The sequence below is a fragment of the Mya arenaria genome, chromosome 12 (genome assembly GCF_026914265.1).
Source record: "Mya arenaria isolate MELC-2E11 chromosome 12, ASM2691426v1".
Lineage (NCBI taxonomy): Eukaryota > Metazoa > Mollusca > Bivalvia > Myida > Myidae > Mya > Mya arenaria.
Window position 1 is genome coordinate 68902146 of NC_069133.1, and position 27312 is coordinate 68929457.

The 27312-nt window shown below is 34.3% G+C and overlaps 2 protein-coding genes across 4 annotated transcripts in view; one reads left to right on the forward strand and one right to left on the reverse strand.

Moving 5' to 3' along the window:
* Positions 1 to 944: 944 nt before the first annotated feature.
* Positions 945 to 9539, reverse strand: LOC128211921 (coiled-coil domain-containing protein 15-like). Of its 2 annotated transcripts, XM_052917058.1 has the most exons (12): positions 9375 to 9539; positions 9078 to 9227; positions 7689 to 7812; positions 7330 to 7391; positions 6599 to 6715; positions 6019 to 6036; positions 5339 to 5429; positions 4331 to 4540; positions 3738 to 3897; positions 3346 to 3537; positions 2909 to 3057; positions 945 to 2401 (listed from the first exon to the last, which is right to left on the reverse strand). In XM_052917058.1, the coding sequence occupies exons 1-12, from the start codon at positions 9525 to 9527 to the stop codon at positions 2346 to 2348; spliced, it is 1482 nt and encodes a 493-aa protein (XP_052773018.1). In that variant the 5' UTR covers positions 9528 to 9539; the 3' UTR covers positions 945 to 2345. The 2 variants fall into 2 exon arrangements, with proteins under 2 accessions (XP_052773018.1, XP_052773019.1); XM_052917059.1 differs by lacking the exon at positions 6019 to 6036.
* A 2729-nt stretch (positions 9540 to 12268) lies between these two features.
* The window catches only part of LOC128212276 (transient receptor potential cation channel subfamily M member-like 2), a 35549-nt gene continuing 20505 nt past the window's right edge, over positions 12269 to 27312 (forward strand). Inside the window, exons 1-10 of one of the 2 annotated variants that reach the window (XM_052917651.1) lie at positions 12269 to 12300; positions 14573 to 14952; positions 15456 to 15590; positions 16155 to 16261; positions 17554 to 17666; positions 18024 to 18187; positions 20810 to 20983; positions 21549 to 21749; positions 24010 to 24184; positions 26571 to 26742. In XM_052917651.1, coding sequence (XP_052773611.1) covers positions 14680 to 14952; positions 15456 to 15590; positions 16155 to 16261; positions 17554 to 17666; positions 18024 to 18187; positions 20810 to 20983; positions 21549 to 21749; positions 24010 to 24184; positions 26571 to 26742 — 1514 coding nt within the window. In that variant the 5' untranslated portion in view covers positions 12269 to 12300; positions 14573 to 14679. Of the gene's footprint in view, positions 12324 to 14572; positions 14953 to 15455; positions 15591 to 16154; positions 16262 to 17553; positions 17667 to 18023; positions 18188 to 20809; positions 20984 to 21548; positions 21750 to 24009; positions 24185 to 26570; positions 26743 to 27312 lie in introns of both variants that reach the window. The other variant, XM_052917652.1, reaches the window with a different exon arrangement.

The following is a 27312-nucleotide window of genomic DNA, read 5'->3' on the forward strand; positions in this document are numbered from 1 at the left end:
TTAGACCAGATATATTGCCTCAAGTATGTTCTCATGATTTTTTCTAAGACTTGACCTACATATAGATCCCTATTTTTTGAACCCATGTGACCCACTTTTAAAATCCGGTGAGATTATTACCAAAGGTAACACTCTGTCTAAGTAACCAATCATTTCCATGATATGGTTCCAGACAAAAACAATCTAAAATTTGACTAAGTGATCTAATTACTAATAACATGTGACCCAGTTTTAAATTTCTCCACAAGTTAAACATGGGAAACATTCTAAACAAGCTTGATGAATATTGGACCAAATGCCCTTAGTTTGTTCCTAGGATTTTTCTAAGATTTGACCTAGTGACCTAGATTTTAACCCCATGTGACCAACTTCTACCATTAAACCAGATTTGATTAAAGGGAATATTCTGAAAGTGTGATGGACAATTTCCTTATAAAGCCAAAACAATATCCGCCTCTCGAAATGTTCGAGGTGGCGGGGAATAATAATTGTTTAAGGAATTCAGAACCCAAGCTCCACAGTAACAAGTTATAGGGGCTTGACTCCTGTTTTCAAAGCCATTTATTTTCATTTCAAGGTCCATCTTATTAGTTGTAATGCTAATGTCCAGCAAACAAGAGCTGTCACTGTAAGTGACTCATACCTCTCGAGATACGCAGGTGTGACCTTTGACTTGATAAGTGAACATATTATGGCAAGTTATTTTAAAATCTGTCTATATAAGAGAGTTACAGTCTGCGCATGAGAAATTCTGCCGTGTGAAGGGATGAACAGACATGCGTTGCGATTTGAATATGCCCACCTTTGAGGGCATAAAAACTGAGTTTGCAACTCTGTGATGGTCTGAAATTGAAACTCCTCAATCCTGAGCTTATCATCCATGATTATATAAGCTACAAAGAATTTCATCATCACACAAAACTAAATTTTGTCATTTATTTCTATATTAGCTTAAAATCAAAACAAGTCAATGATATAATGGCAATTATTGTTACAAATCATTCATTAAATATTTTTATCTAGCAAGCGTACACATATTAATAAATAACAAAATTCTTCAAAAAGCTTTAACAAGCAAAAAATATTGTTTTCAAGAAAGAACCTCAGCTCAACAAAATGTAAATACACGACTATTCCACCACTTTTAAGTTTAAGGATTGCAAAGTTTTGCTGAAACATGCATTGATCAGTGCAAAATTAGCTTATATGCAAAACGTTAAACAATTTCGTCAAATAATAAAGGAGCAAAATTTGTATAAAAAATGCAAGAAGAGGTTCATCATACTTGATTGTAATAATTTTTAAATGCATTACATCAAGTAGTTGCTGAGTTATTGACTTATATGTGCTTACGAGCAAATCCTTAACCAGAATGTCTAGGTCGAAATATAAAGGTGCATAAATAAAGACCCATAATTTGCATTATATTAAAAAAAGTGTTATCTTACTTCATTAATTAAATAGATTGTATGGTCTGAAATAAATATCTGAAGTTTCAATAAATAACATGATGTATTTGCTGAGATAATGACTTAAAAGGTGCTTACATGCTATACCTTAACCAAGATGTGAAGACAACGGCAAGGCTATGGTGAGTAGGACAGTTCTCCTTTTAATCAAATAGTAAAGCTTAAAATGTCCTATAAACACTGTCACCAAGTTTCAAGACAAAATATCATAAGATCATGATCTTTAGTTAAAAAGAATGCTTGGACTACCAATTGTATTTAACATCTTTATCACAAATTCATATGAACATTCAAAAATCTGACCAAAAGAGCCCTTAGTTTTGATATAATTAATATAACTACTCTGACAGAACTAAACCCTTGTAACTGTACTACACATGCTTTGATAAGATGGTCCCTATGCCCTCAAACATTGTCACCAAATTTTATTGTCATTGAAAAATAGTCACTCGAGTTATGTCCACACAAGGCTTTGCTGATGCTCCCAGATGCCACATACACCAAAATACATATATCACATGTTATCAGGTGACATAAAAACAATCACAATACATTGTATTCACTTTGAGTGAAACAGCTTAAGCAGTCCAGTCTGCTTTTTAGTACAATGTGTTTTAGTCCATTTTTATCAGCCAAACAATTCACTCTGACTGAATTAGATTATATGTCTTCATGATCCAAGAATAATGAGCATAAGGATTTAATATTTCTCTGTGGTAGACTGATAAGCTCAGCTTAGCTCTTACACAACTATATCCAAACAGAAATTTTCGTTATTTAAAGTAAAAGTTGTTCCAAGTGGTATTTTGCGGGTTGTATTTTCAGGTTTTCCAAGTAGTATATTTGAATTAGTTCAAGTAGTATTTGATCTGGTTTTCAGGATCCGCACAGTTCACTTGAGTCCAACATTGCCTGTAATGCTCGTCCATACTCTGTAAAATAGCAAAGATACACTAGGCTTTATGTCACTGACTAAACAAAATAATGTCAAACATGGGTCATAACTGTGTAAACTTGAAGATTATTAAAGCCAGAGTTATGGACCTTGCTATTCGTGTGCATACTTTCCCTGGCAACATATGTAACAAGTTTCTTTTGATTGTATTGAAAGGTTTAAGTTATGTTCATGGTTAAAGTTTATGCAAAATGCCGCTGCTACGTCAACAAACCAAAGGCCACAACAATATCTTGACTTATTTCTTTGAAAAACAGACAAATTTAAAATTAAAAGTTTATCAATATTCTTTCTTTTAATAAGCAGTATATATCTGGAGTTTAAAACAATAGTTAATGACACTTCAAAAGAAAAGGTACACATTGCTCATGTGAAATTAAATACAGTCATTTAATTAAATAAACCAGTACATCACACAAAAAAAAAATGAGCAATTTTTAGCAGTCATTTAAGAACATATTTTGTAATATGTAAACAAAAATACCTTTTGGGTTTTTATAGAAGACACAGTTGTTTGCACAGGTCTCGGGGTTGGTGTCCCAGATGGACTCCCCGCAACAACACAAGGGAGGTAACTCTACACCCTTCCGTCGCACCTTATCCTTCAACTGCTGACGTAATGCCTCAATGTACCTGGAGGAAAGTTATATTTGTTAATTTTATTTCAAATGTGAATATAGATAATGCTTAAAGCTGGTTTGAATCTCCCCAAAATTTGTTTACTCAGTAACCAGTACTGGAGTCCATTTTGAGCGGCCACCAAACAAAAATACATGTACAACTACACAAATAAAATCACATTATTTTGTGGTTTCTTAACAACAACACCAACATTTGTCAGACAATTTGTATATGTCATTAATGTTGTTAAGAATTGACTAGAGCAGCTTTAATTTACCAATTTGAACAATATTTCCCAACCTTTCTGTTTCCTTGCTCTTCTGTTGTCGTCTCTCATGTTCGCGGATGGTGCGGCGGATAAACTCTCGTTCCTGTTGTTCCCTGTCCAGGACCTCAGTGCTTGTTTCTCCGGTAACGGGATTTCGGGGCTCGACGAGGGCCTGCGACACTCGCTCCTCCTCCTGTCTCTCGGCTTCTGCCTCCTTCTTTAACCTGCAATGATGATGATATTGAACGATCTATTCCTTGGTCTACCCCAACAGTTTATTGCCTCCCTGCAGCAGACCTAGGGAGGCCATGATTCTCACATGATAAATGGCCATAAAATAGAAATTTAATACCTTACACAGATATTGTAATAACTGGGGCCTCGCAAAATAACACAAATATGTACAGATTACGTTTTAGTGTACCTGACAATACGTTTCCTGTGCTCCTGCCGGCGCAGGTTCTCTTTCACTTGTTCCCTCTCTTTGTCCATGAATAATCGTCGGTACATTGCCTGCTGGGCACGGGATCGTCTCTTCTCCTCCTCGCTTTTCACCCCTTCATAAATGTTCGGGACACGATTCACTTAAAACATAAAGATATATTTTATTTGCAAAATTGCAACCATTAAAGGATTGCTACATTTGTAGTAAATATGCCAATCAAAGCAAGAGAAAAGCACATAATTATTATAATTCAGCATAATAATTATAGCATGTTCATCCTTTGTTTTTTGAACAGCATCTTCACAATAGTAGAATACAACTTTATAGTGATTCTTATATGCTTAAGGCCCTGTTTACATTGCTGAACTCACAATTACTATCAACAAGACTGATATTTTCACTGACCTGTACTACTATCAAAGTACAGGTTCAACAAGACTGATATTTTCACTGACCTGTACTACTATTTAAAAATAGGTTCAATCAGGCTGATATTTTCACTGACCTGTACTTTATTTGCCTTGGGTGTAATTTGTATTTCAAAAGGGACCTTCTGAAGATAAATGATGTACCTATTTCCTGCCTTCTGTTTCTCTGACCCCTGTGGTCAGTGTGGTAATCACTGTTTTTCTGACCCCTGTGGTCAGTGTGGTAATCACTGTTTCTCTGACCCCTGTGGTCAGTGTGGTCATCATGAAACTGGACTGACCGTCTCACTACCTCATTCTCCTTGTCACTGTCCTCAGGTGATCCTGACTGACCATCCTGACTCTCCTGGTACACTAGGAACAAGAGAGTACAACTGTGCATACAAAGCAATTTCTTTTACATACTATTTTAATTAGTAAAAATAACATGCTTTCCATCTAAAATATTTTATATGTACCAATACTTAAAAGGAAGGAAGTTACCGGTAAGTCTGTTTTAGTGTACATATAACTACATAACATGTAACATGTACTACTTTTTACAAATGAACTAAGCAATTTGTCAGTCAGTTAATAAATTACCTTCAAAAATATAATTTTGCAACAAAAGGACAATCGATTTGTATTGCCCAAAAAGCGGTGTTGAAAGATAAGTTTTCGGCATTTCAAAGAGATTTGTTTGTAACCATGCCTTGTGAGAGTAATTTAAGGCTACGATTTAATTGGTCTGTTGATATGAAACCAATGCAAACTGTACATGTATGGGTGCATTGCTGGGGTATGAGCCCATGTCTGAAGTATTTAATTTATGAAGGTATATCAAAATATATCCAAAATCGCTGATGACTGCAGTTTCCTTTAATGTGGGAAATCGATCGAACAGGCTATAGATATCCCACTTGATTTGAAATTCACTTGTCTGGTGAGGGACTTAAAGCTGTAATCATTCGATGCATCAAAGACTTGAAATGCTTAGTTCATTAGCAAACAGTACTATCATAGGCCAATGTGTTATTTTTGCAATAAATTATTTATTTTGGTTCATTCATTATACAAATTAATGATTTAAGTGACATTTAAACCTACTGTACATTTTTCGAGCAAAAAAACATATCAGTTGTTCAATCTGTTAAAGTTAAAGTTAACTTCTACCTTTATTGTTGACAACCTTGACCTTTTCAATGAGATCTTCATCCAAGATGTCAAACTCCTCCCCATCTACTGTGTACCGGGAAGAAGGGTTCTGGAAAATATGTTCAATCTTTCAATTTTTTAAGGACTTAGTGAGCTGTTACAGAATATGTAAAACAGCCATTTCACAACAAAATTCATTTGCCATAATTGCATGTAAGTACTTTTGTTTATAAAAAAAGCAAAAACCTTTAATTCTAGTATATGTTTCTTATAAAATACACATCAACACAGAAATTTTGTGATGCAAAAATGGATTACCATCTATCTAGATGTAAAAACATATTAATAGTACCCATGAAAAAGATCTTACCAAATAAATTTTGTCTAATGAATTGCAATTTAATGTACCGGGTATGTTAAATAATTTAATGTACCATTAGCATCTGCTCATGATAAGAAATAGTACCCCTTGCATTAATTGTAACCAAAGAAATATGCTATCCATATATCCCGTAACCCTTTAGTATTTTCAAACACAATAGAAGGGATGTTAACAGTCATGTTCTTCACCCACAGTAATACTAGGAGTCAGAAAATGTGAAAAAACTATCGTCTTCCAAATGTAACATGTAGCATAGCATAAGTTTCAAGAGAAGCCCTTTCAAAATGCTTTCAGTCACCCTTGTGCAATGTCTTACTTTGGCGGGGTTCAAGTCCTATTTAAAGGAAAATATTAACATTATGGTTTAGTGCAATGCATTGAATTATGAAATAAATTAAAAACTGAAAAAAAGAATATTATTCAGGAAAATCAAATCCTTCCATTGAACTTCAACTTGGTATTGAATTGATCTTGTAATTTAAGATGTCATTTTACTTCCAATTTAACTGGTTTTCATCAGTGTTCCGATGAAAAAAACCTGATGGCATATGCCTACATGTAAAATACATTAAATCTTAAACATTACCTCCAAGTTTGACATACATTTTTCATAAATACTCTTCTGAGTGCCAAAAATGGAACAATCAAAGTTAAATGTGCAACCAGGTATTTGATATGAATATAGTGACACTTTAATATATAACCCCTTTCTATTGAAATAGCTTTTTAGAGATGCAGTAGAGTTTCCTTCAGCTTAGCAAAGGGTCGATTCTCACAGATGCACTTACCGATCAACTAATTCCAAGCCCTAATTTTCATGACATCTGCCAAGAAATCTAGCAAAATGACAATCTAATGATCCTTGCACAACTGTAAAAACATGTTTTATTACTCACATCCCTGGTTCTGGAGATTTTCCACATTCCCCCTGGTAGATCATCTTTTACATAGTTCTCTGTGATCACCTGGCGAGACACCAGGCTCTTCTTTGCCTGGCGCACATGCTCATGAACCTTGTAAAACCATAATACTGTTTAATACATGTACATGTAAGTTTAACTTACATACATGACCATAGTATTTAATGTTCTTCCTCTATCATAATTAGCTCATTTGTTAACTTATTTCAATAATCAAATCAATGGAAAGACTAAGATCTTAAAGAACTAGATTTAAAAATCAAAGTTCAAATAAAAACATAAAAATATAAACATATTTCATGGATTAATTGTAATACTGTTTTGAGGGGAAAATGTAAAAAATGTGTAACTAAGATAAATAAATAAGCAGCCAAAACAGGTGCATATTTGCCTTGTACCTTTTACTTGAAGAAAAAAAAATGAAAAACCAGTAGTAGAGACACTATTGACTATGAATGAATATAGCAGCCTTAATCTAGTCATTGTTACAATTACTGAAGACTGTTATATTCCATTTAATTTAAAGTTAAATATTCCCGATTATCTTTTTATGAAAGAATCTGGCTTTGAGTTCAAAACTGAAGCAAAATAATTAATATACCGGTGTATTTCAAGGTAAAGATAGTGTAATCACAAACTTTATACTTCTTTCAATTGGTCAAAAGAGAAAAAGGACTTGCGAAATCAAAGCAATCCACAGTTATTACCTGATTGGTTTGATCGGAGAAGGCCTCATGGTCATATCCACTCTTAGGGCGGTCTGATGACTCTGAAACAAGATACAAGCATCATTAACATTGGATCCAGCAAGATGATCAATAATTATTGATTTCTCTACGTAAATAAACAAAATTATGTGAACAGTATTCTGACAGAACTGAAACTTGAAATACATAGAATTTTTTTTACACAATTATACATATATCTATTTTCAAGAGAATTATCCTTACAATAAGCTTACAATCCTTATGACTCATTTAGCATAATTAAGCCCAAAATTGCACACTTTTACAGAAATCTGAATGCAATCCACAGAATTTGAAAACCACATAAATCAAGAGCATACCTTTGTGCCTGACTGACTTGCTTACAGCCAGAGCTGTATGGGGTCTCACAAGACTTGTGTCTTTCTTGGTCGAGTCTGGGAAAGAAAAAGCACTCTGTCCAACAACTCGGCGCTCTTGTTCAGACTGGAGTGTAAAAATAATACTTATGAAATATTTTATAACTGCCATTCAATGTAACTCTATTCAGTCAGTGAGTGGTTAAGTGAAATAGAACAACAGTGGCAGTGTATTTAAGTACATATACCCTTCCAACCACACATTATTTTGGCAAAAAAACGCTGTGCCTTCACGGTAGGGATAATGTCATTGTGATAAATGACAGGGATATATTCTGCCGTAGCCAACACAGTGGTATGCCTATCATTCAACTGTTGCTACCGCATACAACTTCCTTTTTAAAAACATGCATGCTGCATATGGCTGGATGAGCCTACACGGGACTGGCAGGTATTAACAGGTGGTGCTGGTAAAAAAAAAAGATGATTGTAAATTGTACCATGTTCTCAGAATGGCTTCCACCCGATTAAGAGGGTGAACATCAAATCCCCCGAACTTGATAATTAGGTAGCTGGAATATTAAATGTTTGTTAAAGCTTTTTGGAAATAAGTTGATTGATACTAAACTATACCATCAAAATGGTTTTTATGTCTTTAGGAAGGGTTTGCACCAGTAACTTGCTCCATTTGTTTTTCACACTCTTTGTATATTGTAAGTGTCAAAACTTCTTAAACAAAATTAAATTTAGTTTTTATTTAAAAAAGTTATCATTGCGCAAAGTGTTTGTTTAAATGTGATTCGTCATGTATGTAACTATCGAAAGATTTTTCAAAAAATCATTATTGAAAGTGACTGGTGTCAAACGCACGTTCAATTATCACAATTATTCATGGTTAAAGGCCTTCTTGCCTTGTTTTAGTGTGGAAAATTCCCCTAAATTTATTAACACTTCGCAATGCCACCTATAGGGTTGACTCGATGCAGTTGACTAGGGACATATTATAGAAATGAATGCGGTTTGCAATATGCTGATATCACAGCCCTTCGCAGGATAGATTGAAAAATAGATTTAAAAGAAAACTTCCGGGGTAAGGAAAAATCACTGCAATTAGATAAATAAAATAAAAAACAGGTGGTTGGTACTGTACCTCAACACTTGAATGATAAATTGACAAATATACCATATGAATTGTTATTAAATGGTCAGGAGTCCAAAAAGACCAGAAGAATGAAGAGAAATGAAATATTACACTTTTAAATGGTAAAAATATATGCATTTTATCGTTTAGTTTTATCTAATCTAAATTTTATAAAATAATAAATGTCATATAAATGTCATATTAACATTAATAATAAACTAAATGTCCTAAAACGTAGAAGTAGCCCCTACAGCTTGGAAGTTTGTCTCCAGCTGGTTCTGTTTCCTCATCCTGTCCAGTGCGTTCACCCTCTTTTTCACTTCGGCCTGAAAGTGGCGAAGTCTCGCCTGCTTCTCCTGCTGCAACTGACGCAATCTTCTCTCCTCCTCCACAGCACCCACCTGCCATGACAAGAAATGACTGTAGAATCATGCGGGGTTTTTTTATTTTACTAAACGAGGATGTACAGTCCATAAGTCTTAATAAAAGAAATGTCAAATATTGACAGATCATGTTAGAACATGTTTCTATGACAATATATCACTAACCACTCCTTCTGCCTCAGTGTATGGAGATTCAACTTGCACCCAGGCACCTACTGCTCGCACTTCGACGTTTCTATTACCCATTACATCTGTACTTATGACAGGTTTTGCAATTTTCCGCAATGCAAGATTTTCTCTCTTGCCTTTGGACGCCATTTTGAAACAAATGTTGCTTACTTCCGGTGTGCCCCGATATAAAACTCGGTGTCCGGTACCCAATATAAAATTATTTAAATGTAGGTATTTGTCATTCTTGTTCACCAGAGTGTTGATGCTATGCGTACCACATAGATAGATATATTTATCATTATCAAACCTCGTATGAATGAGAATGGTATTTGTATGTGGCCTAGTGGATAAGCGTCCGCCTACGGAGCGGGAGGTCGTGGGTTCGATCCCTGGCCGCGACATACCAAAATACGTTAAAAATTGGTACAAGTAGCTCCCTTGCCTGGCGCTCGGCATTTAAAGGTTAGTGCTTGGAAAAGTGGTGTACAAAGTACTGGTTTAACCCAGGAAAGTTGTACCCCGTGTATCGGTGCTTTACACCGAGCACGTAAAAGAACCAAGGGGTCCCTTCGAAAAAGAGCTAGGGTATCGCACCCGGACTTCCTTGTATCCCACCATTGTCTCTTCAGCGTGCTGTCCCTTCAGCAAAAAACAAAGGACCCCGTTGGAAATAAGTGCTTGCACTTTCACGGGTTATCCTTGATCGCAAGGTCTAAAGAAATACATACATACATACACTTATACCGACAATAAAAAAATATTTGAAAGAAATATAAAAACACATAATATATTTCTTATATAACTAAAAGATTCGGAATTACGCGGCCTTCATAAAGCAGATAAATAAACAATCATAGAAAAAATGTAACGTTAACGTCGTAAGTTTCACGTTTCAAGTTTTATTTACAGAATATCCAGAAGGCCATGACCATTGTGGGCAAACTCATTGGAACATACATGTAAATAAGTGTTACAGTTGAATCAATGTATATACTCATACAAAATTAAATAACCAATGTACGTGTTGTTGTTTTTTGTTGGCAGGCATGAGATATCATAAAGTGTATCTAGCAAAGTTTAACTTAGGGCAATATGAATGGCAGCCAAGTGATAATGTTTATAAGTCATACACTGTTTTATGATATAGACACATATACATATGAACATAAAATTATTATGGATTACAAATAATAAAATAGCCTATCAGAAATTGAGTAATTTAACCAGGGACCAATAGCAAAATTGCTATGTAATCCTTCTCCCATTTTAAACGTAATAAATTTTTAGAGTCTAATAATACTAATACTCTTACTAATAATAGACGAACATAGTAAATAATGACAAATGTGTGACTCTATTAAATATCATAAAGAAGTTTATTATTGAGACCGTTCGGATACATAATTTTTAGTTTATACCGATAATAGATATAAAAGAAATATTATTGACTTAAAATTAATAAGGTATCTCAAAATAAGCCTTCTTGATACAAAGCGCCTATATTATGAGCTGGGAGTGGGATTTATTATTGGTCCCAGACATGAGTAACATTTAAATTTAAAGGAAAAAAAGCCAATCCAACAAACATAATCCACCCTGTGTATACATGAATCATCACCTTAAACCACATCAGATTCATTTTAGATCATCTAAAATCCAACCTCTGAGATTTTGCAGTTTAGGCCACATCAATTCATTAATTTTTGTTCGAGGGATTTTGGTTGAAGAAAGGAACAGCGAGCAAAATATAATAATATAATAAAAATGTAATGCCATCTTTCTCAATCAGCTGAAAAACAGGAGCGGGCGATATTCAATAATTCTCTAAAATGAAAACGCTTAACAATTACAACTTCATTGACATTCCCCCTCCCCAGTTAGATTAATTTTAAGGTAGTATCTCCATGAAGTATATAAACAGACATATACTACTCTTGTAGTTTTCCCGAAGTTATCAGATATTATATATTTATGATTATAATTTTGTGTCATTTGAAGCAATATTGCTTTCGTAGAAAGCGCGTTTTTGCATTGTATAGTGTCAAAATATGACGATCATTCCGATTGACTTTTTATTCGAAGTTTTTGGTGAAAAAAATGAGTGGCCACTAAAATAACTAGTTATTTTCGCATTTTCTGTAAAACAGTTGTCAGGCGTAAATTCGAGGAACGAAACATCCATTCACTGTGGTTATAGGGACGCTTGCGTACTGATTACTTGCCTCTTTTTGTTTCAACGTTACGCTTATCACCATCTTTAAAAGCATCGAACACTTCTTGAAACATGTTATGAAACCACGTACCAAAAAAGGGGAGTTTCAATTCAGCCTCCCATGTCTGATATACCCCTAAATCCTTTTGATCAGATGTTAACAAAAAGAGCTTAGATCTAACCATCTCAAATTAATATTTATTTAAAAAAACAACATGTGAAAGCCCATTTCATTATTTACCAGGTGAACAGTGACGTTAAATACATCACATTCCGTATTTTAGAAAAAGGCTTTAAACAGTAGAGACCATTGCAAAGTTCCAGTAGACAAATAAAATATAATTTGCTAAAAGTATGTTATAATCACGAAGGCATTCGAATTTATTCAATGTTAGCGAATAACACGAAAAAAGGAGACGTTATAGTTTACACCTATAACAAATTGCATAAATTAAAACATAATTTTCATATATTTCATTCCATTTTGTTACATATTAAAGCAAATAATATTGTCAAATTAGTTTAACATACATCGGCAACACAATCCGCTGCCCGAGGCTATAATTTATGAACCGGGAATTATGAGACCGGATGAGACCGGATTTTACGAGGAGAGACCGGGAAATAGTATCGCCCTTTATACGGTAGCGTTTTCTATATATCCGGATGTTGACATATTTTCCATGGCACTCAGAAATCATGAAACAGGTGATACTAAAACTCGCATAAAAGTAATTGTTGCATTTAGATAACAACGAAGTCCATTAATGAGTTTTGATATTAATATGTATATTTAAAATTATTTAGTTTCACATGAATTTGAATAAAATGAAACACCAGTGTCAGTGGTCGAAATTAACACAAGCCCACACTAGTCTAAAATAATAGACGTGTTATACGGGATTCTTCCAATCCCTAACGTCTAAACGGGAATGTGCAAAAAACGGGGGTGTTTTAAAAATATTGAAATTGTTTTAAATGAAGTATTTTATGGTTGAAATTGATCATAAAGAGTTATATTCATATTTATCCATGTAAGTGAAATGTTATTTTGCACTAAACAAGCATTTAATGCATTAAAACAAGTTGTTTACCTTTCCAATAAAACGAAAGTTGACTGACACAGAAAACAATTATGCGAAGGGGAACAACTCCATACAATCGTAACAACTCGGCCTCCTCCGACAAAGCTTCGAGATAGACCTCGTTACACAATCGTAGCAACTCGGCCATGGCCGAAATGTTCCGAGCGATTTAAAACTGTGCCCTGAAGCCTTGCAGGTGCCCGTCATGTATATATCGTTATGTTTTGACAGAATGAAATGAAGAAAAGCCGTCAAACTCATAATTATAAGTTGGATATTTTTTTTTTTTGTACGGAACTAATATAAAATAACATTATCTGGTAATATTTCTTGTTTTTATGATATTTTATAGATGCTATATGCTTTAACCCGGAATCCTGATCGGAACAACTACCCACTTTTGATACTAAACAATTTGTACGTGAAGGATTTGCCATATCAAAAATCTAAAAAAATCCGTCAACGTACAATTATTTGGACTAAAGCCCACACAAGCCCTGCGCTGGTAAAATGTCTTCCAGGCAAGCTCAAATTCTGAATTTTATATAGCATGGCTGTTCAAAATGTTTATGCCAAGCAATAGTATAAGAATTCAGGCTTGTTCATCCAAAAGTCTAATTTCAATGACTGCAGTGTCATGTAGTGTGTGTGGGTTAGAACCAGCCGCCCGGTAAGCTCAGTTGGTTAGAGCGCTGTGCTAGTGTACCGGCGGTCGTGGATTCAAGCCCCTCACTGGGCGCACTTTTCCTCCCAGGTTTACCGGCGGCAGCGGTGGGATGGCAGAAGTGCCTCCGTCGGCCTAAAAAGTTAATGGGGGAAGGAGTGTAGTGTGTGTGGGTAAGGACCAGCTGCCCGGTTAGCTCAGTTGGTTAGAGCACCGTGCTAGTGTTCCGGCGGTCGTGGGTTCAAGCCCCACACTGGGCGCACTTTTCCTCCTAGGTTTACTTTACTGGTGGCAGTGGTAAACGGCAGGAGTGCCTCCGTCGGCCTTAAAGGTTAACGGGGGGAGGAGTGTATTGTGTGTGGGTAATAACCAGCCGCCCGGTTAGCTCAGTTGGTTAGAGCGCCATGCTAGTGTTCCGGCGGTCGTGGGTTTGAGTCCCACACCGGGCGCACTTTTCCTCCTAGGTTTACTTTAGTCATCACCCCCTATTTTTTACTGGCAAACATTTTATATAAATTAAGTGTAATATTTATTATTTCAAGTTTTGTTGACACTACCGCTTAAACAACTATAATTGTAGAGTGTGGGGACAACAACCCATCAAATCAACTATTTTTATTTTAATTATGTTTGCTGCAAATTTGAATCATAGTGACATTTTGAAAAGCGTCTCTCTAATTGCCAAATGTAGCTACAATAATGAATGTTTAGGGATAATTTTATTATTTTGACATTTCTACAGTCTGCCACAGTAATAAAACCATTAGACTTGTTGACGGCCAGTTAGGTGATCTACATGTTTATATGATGTATGAAGATTGGAACTTGCCATTTTTTGCTGACACTCTGCAATAACAATTCCCCACATTACGAAGTGCCACAGTTGTATAATGATTCACTAAAAAAAATTACTGAAAAATGCTGTTTCTACTTATCTAACTCCATACATGAAGGATGGTTTTAAGATAAAATGTAGACATTTGTGTTAAAAACAATATATAAATACAGATTATGAATTATTAAAAAATAAATGTGGGAAATGGTTTTTAAACACCTGTCCATTTGTGGATACTGAAAATAATATAAATCTGTCCATTTGTGGTGATTGAGCTATGACTAGGCCAAAATCTGCCCATGTTTGTGAAAATCTGACCATTTGTGAGACCCTGCCAGTTTTTGAGTCTTATATTTTATTTATTCATGTACATTGTGTATATGTGTTGTTTTTTAGGTATTCATCGTGATGACCATTTTCAACTCCAGTGATATTTACAAAATTTGACTGGTTCTTCGAAAGAGATGCCATAGATTCTAACCGACTATAATATCACAAACAAGATGCCAGAACATTCCACTCTTAGCAGGCCAGGCCCACCTGTTAAAAGAATATCAGGCCTGTCTGTGGCTTCCCTGCACACCGGCCCATCCAGGACACTGTCAGGAATAAGCGGCAGGGTGGGTCACAATGACTTGAGCACTCCTGCATCAGTGAGTAGGGGAACTGTGGTCACCATACCAACAGAGGAACTCCATATGGCAGAGGAGACACATGGTCAGGGTTACAAGAATGCAAAGATACCTTACCAGGAGATGTCCAGTAAAGACAGGAAGGTAATTGACACAATGAAAATCACTTAAATTCAATGTGATCATAGATTTAGGCTTGCAGCTACCACCCTACAATACTCTACAATACAATGACAGTTCAACTGTCTGATTATTTAAGTTAAACATGTGTTACTACTATTTTATACATTGGACATCTAAGATTTTCACTAAGAAGTATTGGAGAATTATTCAAAAGATAACAGTACAACTAAAAAGATGATCTTACAAACGATATACATCAGTGTTTTGTTACATATATGCCCTTGCTGCTTTTTTTAAGACAGACAGTAAAACTTTATTAAATAGATACCTGTATGTTTTTGAATGAACCATTATTCCTGCAAAATAGATAAATGTATTTTCAAAGTTGTTTAAATATTTATCTTGATCAAACATTTTTTGCATGATGCCAAAATCTGACAAATTAAAACATTAACTATAAGGTATATTTCTGTTTGTCTAAATTAAAATATGAGTGCAAACAAATACTTTGTTTCCTTTGTCAGTCGCAGCCATGGGAGGATAGTTCGCCACGACAAGAACAGTTCATGTCTCAGCAGTCTTATGCCACACCTTTGCCTCGCAGGTTCAACAGACATGCATCAGACATGTCACCTACATTTACAGCTGAGAATGAAAAGGTATTTATAGCATATGTACTAACTGTACATTGTACAACATGTGAACATGCATTATAGTTTGAATTTTAGATTATCTGATAATTCAACTGACCATAGATGATAAATTTTGATGCTTGGTGACCCTATAGGCTATAGAATGTTGGAATTATTTGAAAGTGTATAACTTTTTGATAACTAATATGTGAACAAATGACCGACAAAGCATTACACATAAAGCCATTGCTGTTTGTATTTTTGTGAAATTGGATGTGGATTTATATATTTTTTTTGAATTTCAAGGCCAAACAAACTGTGTTTCTTTTATTTAAGCCTAGACATAGGTATATTTTTGTGTTTTGTGCATAGAAATCCTTTCGAAAAATACCAAAATTATGTGGTGTCACAATACATAAAAAAATGTGCATACTTATTACACATAGTGATACATATTTGTGGAATCGATACATTAATCATTTTTGTAAAGCATTTAATTTGTCTGGTGGCACTAAACGCCTGCTTGTTTTATTCTTCATGTCTGTAAAAATGTTTCTCAATACTAATATGAAATATTTTTCTCTATTCCAGTACATGACCGAACTTCGGCAGTTTATTCGTCAACATTTCCACATTCTGGAGTGTAACAGATTTGTTCCTGCTCCCGGCCAGGGCGGAAAGAAAATTAGAGCTGTCAAGTGGGTTTCAATTGTGCAAAAAGTTTATTACTATTTTCTTTATACTAAAAATATATATTTAAAAACTTGTTTCAGTAACATTAGCAATTACAAAAAGTCTTGATACATGATAATTATATAATATAAAAAAACTTTAATTTTTTGTTATACCCCAATCACATAGTGGTTTGGGCTATATAGGAATCACCTTGTCCCATCCGTCCATCCGTTCTGGGACATTGGAACAAGTCTACTTTTCTCTATTAGACCATATGTTTTCAAACCTCATTATACAGTTAGATCTCATTTAGGTAAAGTGCAGTGCATTTGAACCATAACCCTGTATGCAGTATTGTATATGCCCTTTGTTAATTTTCATACTTATTTTTTGTCCGTATCATAACTTGGAAAAGACTTTGAATTATTAGCTTCAAACTTCATACACAGAAATATCTCATTTAGGAAAACTACAGTGCATAAGAACCATAACACTTGGTGCAGTATTTTTGAGTTATTGGCCATTGTTTTATTATAATCCTTTCTCGTAAGCCGAAGTTGGTGACTGCTCTTGTTATTCTATTTTTTTCACATCCCTCCATATAAACTTTATTTGTTTTTGAGGTATTGATTTCAACTGTACAAAAAAAAACATTATTTTTTATCAGGTCAAATTAATTTAAAGCTGTGGTATGCTTTGGAAACTAAAAAGAACACTTCATGCCTAATTTCTCAGAAGTTATATTCCTTATTTCTTTAAAGTAGGACAATTAAATTAATTGATGCCTTCTCACCAACATAGGGCATGTGGGGGTATTAATCACATCCAGTGAAAGCTCTAGTTATTGTGTTGACTTTGGAATAAAATTAATGGTTTTAGTAATAAGACAGGATATTTGAATATATCGTACACATGCTTTAAAAGGAATCAATTTCATGTTGGCTACAATTTTTTTAAACTTTGTTGAAATTGAGTTTCTTTACTTTTTTTGACAAACAAACACCAAACAACAACTGGTAGCTCCTCATTTTAGTAATAATGTTGTAAGTCCAACCCTATAATTATTCATTTTTTAGTAGATACTATGCTGGTTTTTTACAATAGAGCTTTAACTTGACCTGACAATGATATTTCATCATTGTAAAAAGCATTTTGTGTTCACATTTATTTTTTCATGTCAAACCATATAAAACGTGAATGAGTCCCTATACATGTGTTATGTAGTATCTGTTTCTTTAAACAAAAATGTCGCCGTTCTTCTTCTCCAAAACAGTTGGAAGGCATTATGATTGATATATTTTCAATTCTTGTCCAGATGTAAATGTGGTGGCGTATTAACAGAACATGCAGGCATCTCCCAGGCCAAGATTGTCAAGAAACAGACCGTGGACCTGACCAACATAGCAGAGATGGCCATTGTGCCCCCTGGTAAGTACATCTAGTTTAATGTAAGTGTGAATTTTTTTTAAATGAAAGAGGCCATCTTAACTGCTTTAAATTGATACAACGATGATTGGCAAAGTTTTAAGTACTGGTACTGGTAACCATCACTCTGATAGGTATGTGTTCATAAAGCATTATACATTTACCTCATTCATAATAAGTAGAATATTTCCATGATGGAACATAACACTCTTGACAGTGCAATATATTTTCTTTTTAACATAATGCAACACCAATGAATCATATTTTTTTTATTGTAAACAATTACAAATATCTATTAAGTATCATATTTTGTATCCACTAAAATGTATATTTGCAAATCATTTCACTTTCAACTTTCAGAGTTGAGGCCCTACTTCCGTCGTGAGAAGTTGGACGACATATGTCCAGAGAAGTTTCCTATGCTGAAATGGGGGGAGGAGGCATTCCGTAAAACAGTGACCAACACATTCGGCAAGATTGACTTTGTCAATGTGGAACACAAGGGTGGGAAGAAACCAGCAAAGGTAAGGACTGGCATTGTCCCTTGTGACTTATTTGTTTTTCAGAAACAAAAAAGCACATGTTCAATTTTGACAAGAATTAAAGATATACACATGCAACTTGGTTCACATGTTCAATCTTGAAAACAATTTAAGATATGCACATGCAACTTGGTAAACATAAACAATCCTGAAAACAATTAAAGAAATACACATGGAACTTGGTACACATGTTCAATCTTGAAAACAATTAAAGAAATACACATGCAACTTGGTACACATGTTCAATCTTGAAAACAATTTAAGATTTACACATGGTACTTGGTATACATATACAATCCTGAAAACAATTTAAGATTTACACATGGAACTTGGTATACATATACAATCTTGAAAACAATTAAAGATATACACATGGAACTTGGTATACATGTACAATCTTGAAAACAATTTAAGATATACACATGGAACTTGGTATACATATACAATCTTGAAAACAATTAAAGAAATACACATGGAACTTGGTATACTATACAATCCTGGAAACAATTTAAGATATACACATGGAACTTGGTATACATGTACAATCTTGAAAACAATTTAAGATCTACACATGGAACTTGGTATACATATACAATCCTGAAAACAATTTAAGATTTACACATGGAACTTGGTATACATATACAATCTTGAAAACAATTTAAGATATACATATGGAACTTGGTATACATGTACAATCTTGAAAACAATTTAAGATATACACATGGAACTTGGTATACATATACAATCTTGAAAACAATTAAAGAAATACACATGGAACTTGGTATACTATACAATCCTGAAAACAATTTAAGATTTACACATGGAACTTGGCATACATATACAATCCTGAAAACAATTTAAGATTTACACATGGAACTTGGTATACATATACAATCTTGAAAACAATTAAAGAAATACACATGGAACTTGGTATACATATACAATCTTGAAAACAATTAAAGAAATACACATGGAACTTGGCATACATATACAATCCTGAAAACAATTTAAGAAATACACATGGAACTTGGTATACATGTACAATCTTGAAAACAATTTAAGATTTACACATGGAACTTGGTATACATATACAATCTTGAAAACAATTTAAGATTTACACATGGAACTTGGTATACATATACAATCCTGAAAACAATTTAAGATATACACATGGAACTTGGTATACATGTACAATCTTGAAAACAATTAAAGATATACATATGGAACTTGGTATACATATACAATCTTGAAAACAATTAAAGAAATACACATGGAACTTGGTATACATATACAATCTTGAAAACAATTAAAGATATACATATGAAACTTGGTATACATGTTCAATCTTGAAAACAATTAAAGAAATACACATGGAACTTGGTATACATATACAATCTTGAAAACAATTTAAGATAGACACATGTAACTTGGTATACATGTTCAATCTTTGAAACAATTAAAGATATACACATGTAACTTGGTATTCATGTTTAACCTTGGAAACAATTTAAGATATACATATGCAACTTGGTATACATGTTAAACCTTGGAAACAATTTAAGATATACACATGGAACTTGGTATTCATGTTTAACCTTGGAAACAATTTAAGATATACACATGGAACTTGGTATACATGTTCAATCTTGGAAACAATTAAAGATATACACATGGAACTTGGTATACATGTTCAATCTTGAAAACAATTAAAGAAATACACATGGAACTTGGTATACATGTTCAATCTTGAAAACAATTAAAGAAATACACATGGAACTTGGTATACATATACAATCTTGAAAACAATTTAAGATATACACATGCAACTTGGTATACATGTTCAATCTTGAAAACAATTTAAGATATACACATGCAACTTGGTATACATGTTCAATCTTGAAAACAATTAAAGAAATACACATGCAACTTGGTATACAATCTTGAAAACAATTAAAGATATACACATGGAACTTGGTACACATGTTCAATCTTGAAAACAATTAAAGATATACACATGGAACTTGGTATACATGTTCAATCTTGAAAACAATTAAAGAAATACACATGCAACTTGGTATACATATACAATCTTGAAAACAATTTAAGATATACACATGGAACTTGGTACACATGTTCAATCTTGAAAACAATTAAAGAAATACACATGGAACTTGGTATACATGTTCAATCTTGAAAACAATTAAAGAAATACACATGGAACTTGGTATACATATACAATCTTGAAAACAATTTAAGATATACACATGCAACTTGGTATACATGTTCAATCTTGAAAACAATTAAAGATATACACATGGAACTTGGTATATATGTTCAATCTTGAAAATAATTTAAGATATACTCATGAAACTTGGTACACATGTTCAATATAACAACACGCACATGTGTTGCAACTCCCATATATTGTGTTGGCATTTCTAATTAAAAATGTAACCAGATTCTAAGTTATTGATGTTCATATCTATCTTCCATGGATTTTTTCTTAAAGGATTTACCCATCAAGCAAGATTATTTTAAAATAACAGGAGGAAAATGATGTGACAACTGTTGACATGCATGAGTAAATTAATTATTTAATTGCAGTACATTCGCCTGTGTGCTGACAGTGCTGTGGAGGATGTTTTCAATCTGATGCAAGACTATTGGAAGATAATGGAGCCCCAGGCGCCGAACCTCGTCATCTCGGTGGTGGGAGGAGCTAAAAACTTCAAACTTGATGGCAGAAATAGAACCACATTCTCTGATGGACTTATCAAGGTACTTCTTAAAGGAAACATTTGCTATTTATGTGTAGTAGATTGTCTTATTATTAGATTAAATTGTATCCCACGTATCGGTGCTTTTACACCGAGCACAATAAAGAACCAAGATGTCACTTTGCAAAGAGCTAGGGTAAAGCACCCAGACTTCTTGTAACTCCCTCTGTTACTTCAAGTCTCTAATACCCGAATTTGACAGGAAATTGCAGTCACTTCTATGTCATGTCACTTATTGCATTTAAACACAATTTAAGTTGTGATGGCGTTATGGGGATTTCAAGTCTTAATATACAGGGGCGTGCGGACCTTGATAAATTTAAATAAACAAACATAACAAATGTATTGGTTTTATTCTATGACAGGTTGAAAGGTTGTTGAATATGTGACAAAGATCAATATCATATTTTTTCTTCTATTATCCTTACTTCTGTATGTACATGAGTATAGTTGGTGAATTATGCCTTCAGAATGCATGATGAATTAATAAACTAAACAATATATATCATGAAAAAAATAAATAGTAAAGATAACTGTGATCAAACTTGTACCTAACTCCACCTCAGACAGCCAAGACGACATCAGCTTGGCTTATATCCAGTGGTTTCAACATGGGAGTGATGAAGGCTGTTGGTCAGGCTGTACAACAGGGTCAATCATTTGCGTGGGATAACAACCGTATGGCACACCGCCTCCGCTGTATCGGTATCGCACCCTGGGGCTATATACGGGACAGAAAATGCCTCGTGGAAACAAATTCTGGACAGGTATCTCAAGAATCATTGTTTTCGATTAAATTGTATTTAATTGTAAGCACACGCTTTTTTGCTGATATCCTATCTAGAATGTTTGAATGTAGTCAATCTTTAACTTTCTAACTCAGCTACATTTGAGTCATAATTGGCAACTTACTGCTTAACCCTTTCACACAGATTGCAAAGATTTAAATTGGAATCTCAAGCTTTTCTGTCTTGATATATTATAAAGACCTACACTTTGAAGTGTTTTAGTTTTACACCATGTCGATAACTTCATAATATAACTTCTAACTCATTGAGCAAGTTCAGACAAATTAAATTTTGAATTCACATGATATGCATAGCTGATAATAAATACACTGAGGGATTTATAATGCATGCCATTTTTTTCATTTATGTCATGATGCGGATAAAGGAACTGACAAAGGTAACACTTGCAGCCATTTCATTTCACGTCTGGTGCCCATTGGTTGAAAAAACAATGCTATTTATAGCCTGTCTGCAGTCATTGAAATTAGACTTTTGGATAAACAAGCCCGAATTCTTATACTTTTGCTTGACATCAAATTTTTTAACAAGCCCTGCTATATAAAATTAGAATTTGAGCAAGCCCGAAACATATTTTACCAGTGCAGGGCTAGTGGGCTTGTGTTAATTTCAACCACTGTGTCTGTTTTTCAAAAAAAAAAGTTAGGTCTTGTTAAAGCCTTGTCATTGTCTAAGAGGCGGCTCACAAAATCTTTTACCTATTGGCCATAACTAAAAATAATTTCAACATATTCACATGAAACTTAGTACCCATATCACCAATGGCAATAGACAATCACTTATGGTATAAACTTTCTTTGCTGTTGTTGTTGTCATAGAGTAGGACGCTGTCTTGTCTGTATAACTGAGGTTAGTGTTCAATATGAACATAGTACTTTTATTGTTCAATTAGTTTATATTTTCTATCCATTGCACAGACCTTTAAGGGGAATATGAATTAATTGCTAGATTTTCATCCCTGCCTGCCACCTCTTTTTGCTACCGCCCCATTATTGACTCAAATAAAAAATGTGGAACTAGGGTCTATGTTTGTCAGTCCGGTAGTGTCCAGTAGCAGCCTTTATTCATACCTACACTGTTGATGTATAACATTCACATGTAAAAAAGGAGAAATGTTACAATCGTATTCGTGGTCATTAGGAAACACATGTACATGGTCCCTTATGCAATAAGAAATTTAATGGTGATACAGAATCATACAGTCATCTAAGAAATGTAAAAACATAAAATTAAAATGTCAACCTCCGGCCCCATTTAAAAAAAATGGATGAAAATCTAGCAAATAATTTATAATGAACTAATCATCATAGGTCACAATCACCTAACATATTGTACATTCAGCTGTCACCTTTGCTTTCCATTAACTTAGAAGTTTAGGGACATGTCCTTGTCAAATGAAGAACGATAATGTTTCTATTAGTATATTTCTGTGATTATTATATTTTCATTGACAAACAGTTTAACACCTGCAGCTACTATCTAACTTCCTACTCTCTTACTCAGCTTTATTAGCCCAAATACCAGTACTTGAAAGATGTGTGACCTCACTTGCATTCTGACCTTGTTTTGTTGTGCCATTGTCCTTTGTGCATGATTTCAAATATTTGTCCATAGGAATTAGGTTTAATCTTTGCTAGAGGAATTGGTAAGTATGTGTAAATCTCTTCTTCAAAGTTTTGGTTTGACATTTTACAACAAGAGCACAATGAAAATGAAATAAGAATAGTATTTGCTGTTTCAATCTGTCAATAAAGACACTGGTGGCTACAGAGAATATTGTGAACAATCCATCTGTTTAGTAGCAGATCTGTGGTCTAGTGTATACACTGGTGCACATCAAAGTACAAGGGGTTACTCTAACCAGAGCTACATTCTGCCTGTGCACTACACCCCTCAACCTAACAAGACTGATACATGAACTGGGGCCGACACCCATGTATAGGCCAGTGGCATAGTTAAATAAATATACATGCCCCACCCCCCGTTCATGTGTATAACAGGACCAAAACATCTGAATGACAACAACCATATGATGTGGATTGCTTTACACTAAAAGCAGATCTCATTAACTTTTTTGCATTGGATTTAATGTCATAAAAGACACATACTATAATTTTTAATGTTTATTTGAATGATAATTAGTATATTAATTAGTAATTACTAATAACAATTTTATATGATTATTTTTTATTTGTCAGGTAAATAAGTGTATCTGTTTCAGGGCCAGTTCTATGCCAAGTACCGTACAAGTAACGTGATTCTACACGGTGAGCCTGTGCCTCTCAACGCTGACCACACTCACTTTATATTTGTGGATGACGGCTACAGGAACCGGTATGGGGGCGTGGCTGAAATGAGGTCGAAGATTGAACAGAGAATATCAGCGCCTAAATCTGGTATTTTGCATAGTTTCAGTACTGTATATATTCATTGTTACATATATTTCTATTTTTATTATAACAAGGGTTTGCCTAATTATTACGTAGGATTCAGTGTCAGTCACATGTATGAGCGTTGATACAGAATTACGTGGACTTTTTTAATAATTCACATACCATTGCACATACAACATAGAAACTTCGCATAAAATACATATAACATATCAGGTATAATTCCTGAATTTGCAGACCAAAACATAAATATTTCGCTCAATTACAATCCATTCACGGTATATGGTTGAATCTGACCAGCGCAGTCCAATGACGTCAATGACGTTGCGCTCATAAAGCGTCACATTTCGAAGTATTTCTCACCAACACTGACACACTTTTCATGACGCGTAATCCACTGCGTATGAACATTTGAATACAACTCCCTAAAAAACGTGGCTATCTCATTATACACATTTAGTGTCAGGTTTTATTGGTAGTAATGATCTGGTTCATAAATTGTTCACCTTCCCTTGCATATCTTCGCAGAAATGTTTTTGAATCACGTACATGCTTTTCTCTCTCATTTTAACTTTACAGTCGAGGGACCCATCTCGCACAATTTTTTTGAATGCCTAAATTGTCTGTTAAAAATAGGGATGCAAACGAATATTCAAATATTCGATCAAACGTTTGGTTTCGAATGTCAAAATCGTATATATTCCAATATTCGATCTTTTGGTGTCGAATAAGAATAATAATAAACCTTTTGCCTACAACTCTGTTAATGTATTTAAAGTTTGTCTTGTTTTTACAACAACTGGCCAATACTGCCATAGGTGTGAATGTGAAACACTAAACACGCGTCATATGCCATTTAGGGACATATCGTCGGCTACCATAAAAAGACCCCGTAATTTTACAATAACTGCCTTAATAAAACAAGTGACACACAAATTTCAATTAGTTTCGGTAAATTTGAATGCTTTTGCCAAGCAAGGAATAAACTAGTCCCGAGGTGGTTTGGTTTTTCCATAATTTTATTTAGTAGAGGTCAATCCCAGAACGAGGCTACTCGTACTACGGAAAGACCTTCCATTGGCGCATAACAACATTTGACCAGAATCCATCTAAGTTTACTTTGTCTACAGATATAAAGGCAGAGGAATATAAATTAAAATATTTTGTTGTTTCTTTGTTCATATTTTATTACTTTTTGTTTTCTAAAATGAGGAATTTCCGGGGCTCATTAGGTGAAATTCATGGTCTGCCGCGCGTAGTGGTTACGACAAAGAAGGGCTAAAATGTAACACTATTACTTTAGCAAATATAATAAAAGTTAACTACAACTTTTATAAGATGTATTTTGGTTATAGAATATTCGAATATTCGTTCGAAAGAATTACCGAATATTTGAATATCAATTTTGCCATTCGTTTGCATCCCTAGTTAAAAGCATCGCACACTTCTGTGCCCCACCCCGACGGTGCTTGCTACATCAGGGACTGTCAAACGGCTATCCCCTTTGATGATGTTCTTCACCAACGTCACTCACGTCGTGCACCTTGTCTTATTCTGTCCTCTTCCCTTATCGGCTTCTATGGAATCTGGCCCTTTTCTAAAAAGTTGATGTCAGTTGAATACTAATGAACGGCACACAGGTTGCTTCATTTTAGCCTCTGCCATCATTGTCATAGTCTGTGTCAGGTTTTCCCCAATTAAACGCAAACTTTATCACCACTAGTGCTTTTGATGTCACCGATGACGCCATGTTGTTTTCCAGACTGTGCTTGTAATCAAGTCAGGAAATAACGACTTTTAAACAGAAATGACGCCAGAAACTTGAACAGAATATGAGTAAGCGTAAGTCAGCGTGATAAGTGATGATATTTGGCAGAATTTCATAGATAAACGTGGAAGAAAAGCATGTTGTGAAAGATGTATACTTTTTTGTAAACATACATTTTAGACGATGCGCAGACTGTGCATTCCTGTTAATTTAAACCCATAATTTTTCAATACTCATTAAATTTACAAACCTGAACATGCAGAACACTTTGAATAAGACATTCATGATTTTTTAAATGATTAAGACAAAAAAATATATAAAATATGTAAGTCCACGTAGTTCTTTACCACCCCTCGTATCGGTTACATATTAATGAATGAATGATACAAAACTGACAAGTAGGATTTAAGTGAAAAACTGTCTTTAACAACTTTAATTGTATTTTTTTGAAAACAAAAATAGTGAGCTTAGCTTAGCTTAGTGTTGTTATAAGGAACTTAAGAAATTCACACCTTGGAATTGGAGATCCTTGAGATGGAAGGGTTTTGTTTATTATCATTCAAATATTGTTTATATCATTACTGATTAATTGAACCATCTTCATATACAATGTTCTATCCCCAGATGGTGGACTAGAGATCCCTGTGGTGCTTATAGTGGTTGAGGGAGGGATAGACGCCATCGAGGATGCGAAATCTTCTGTCCAGCATGATATCCCTGTGGTTGTGTGCTCTGGCACTGGGAGAGCAGCAGACATTCTGGCATACGCGTACACTCACACCAAAACATCTTCCAGGTAATATATACCATACACTCACACCAAAATATCTTTCAGGTAATTTATACCATACACTTACACCAAAACACCTTACAGCTAATATATATAAAACGCTCGCACCAAAACATCTACTAGGTAATCTATACCATACACTCACACTTAAACATCTACTAGGTAATATATACCATACACTCACACCAAAACATCTTCCAGGTAATATATACCATACACTCATCCTAAAACATCTTCCAGGTAATCTATACCATACACTCACACTTAAACATCTTCCAGGTAATAAATATCGTACACTAACACCAAAACATCTTTCAGGTAATATATACCATACACTCACACCAAAACATCTTTCAGGTAATATATACCATACACTCACACCAAAACATCTTCCAGGTAATACATACCATACACTCATACCAAAACATCTTTCAGGTAATACATACCATACACTCATACCAAAACATCTTCCTGGTAATATATACCATACACTCACACTAAAACATCTTTCAGGTAATATATACCATACACTCACACCAAAACATCTTCCAGGTAATCTATACCATACACTCACAC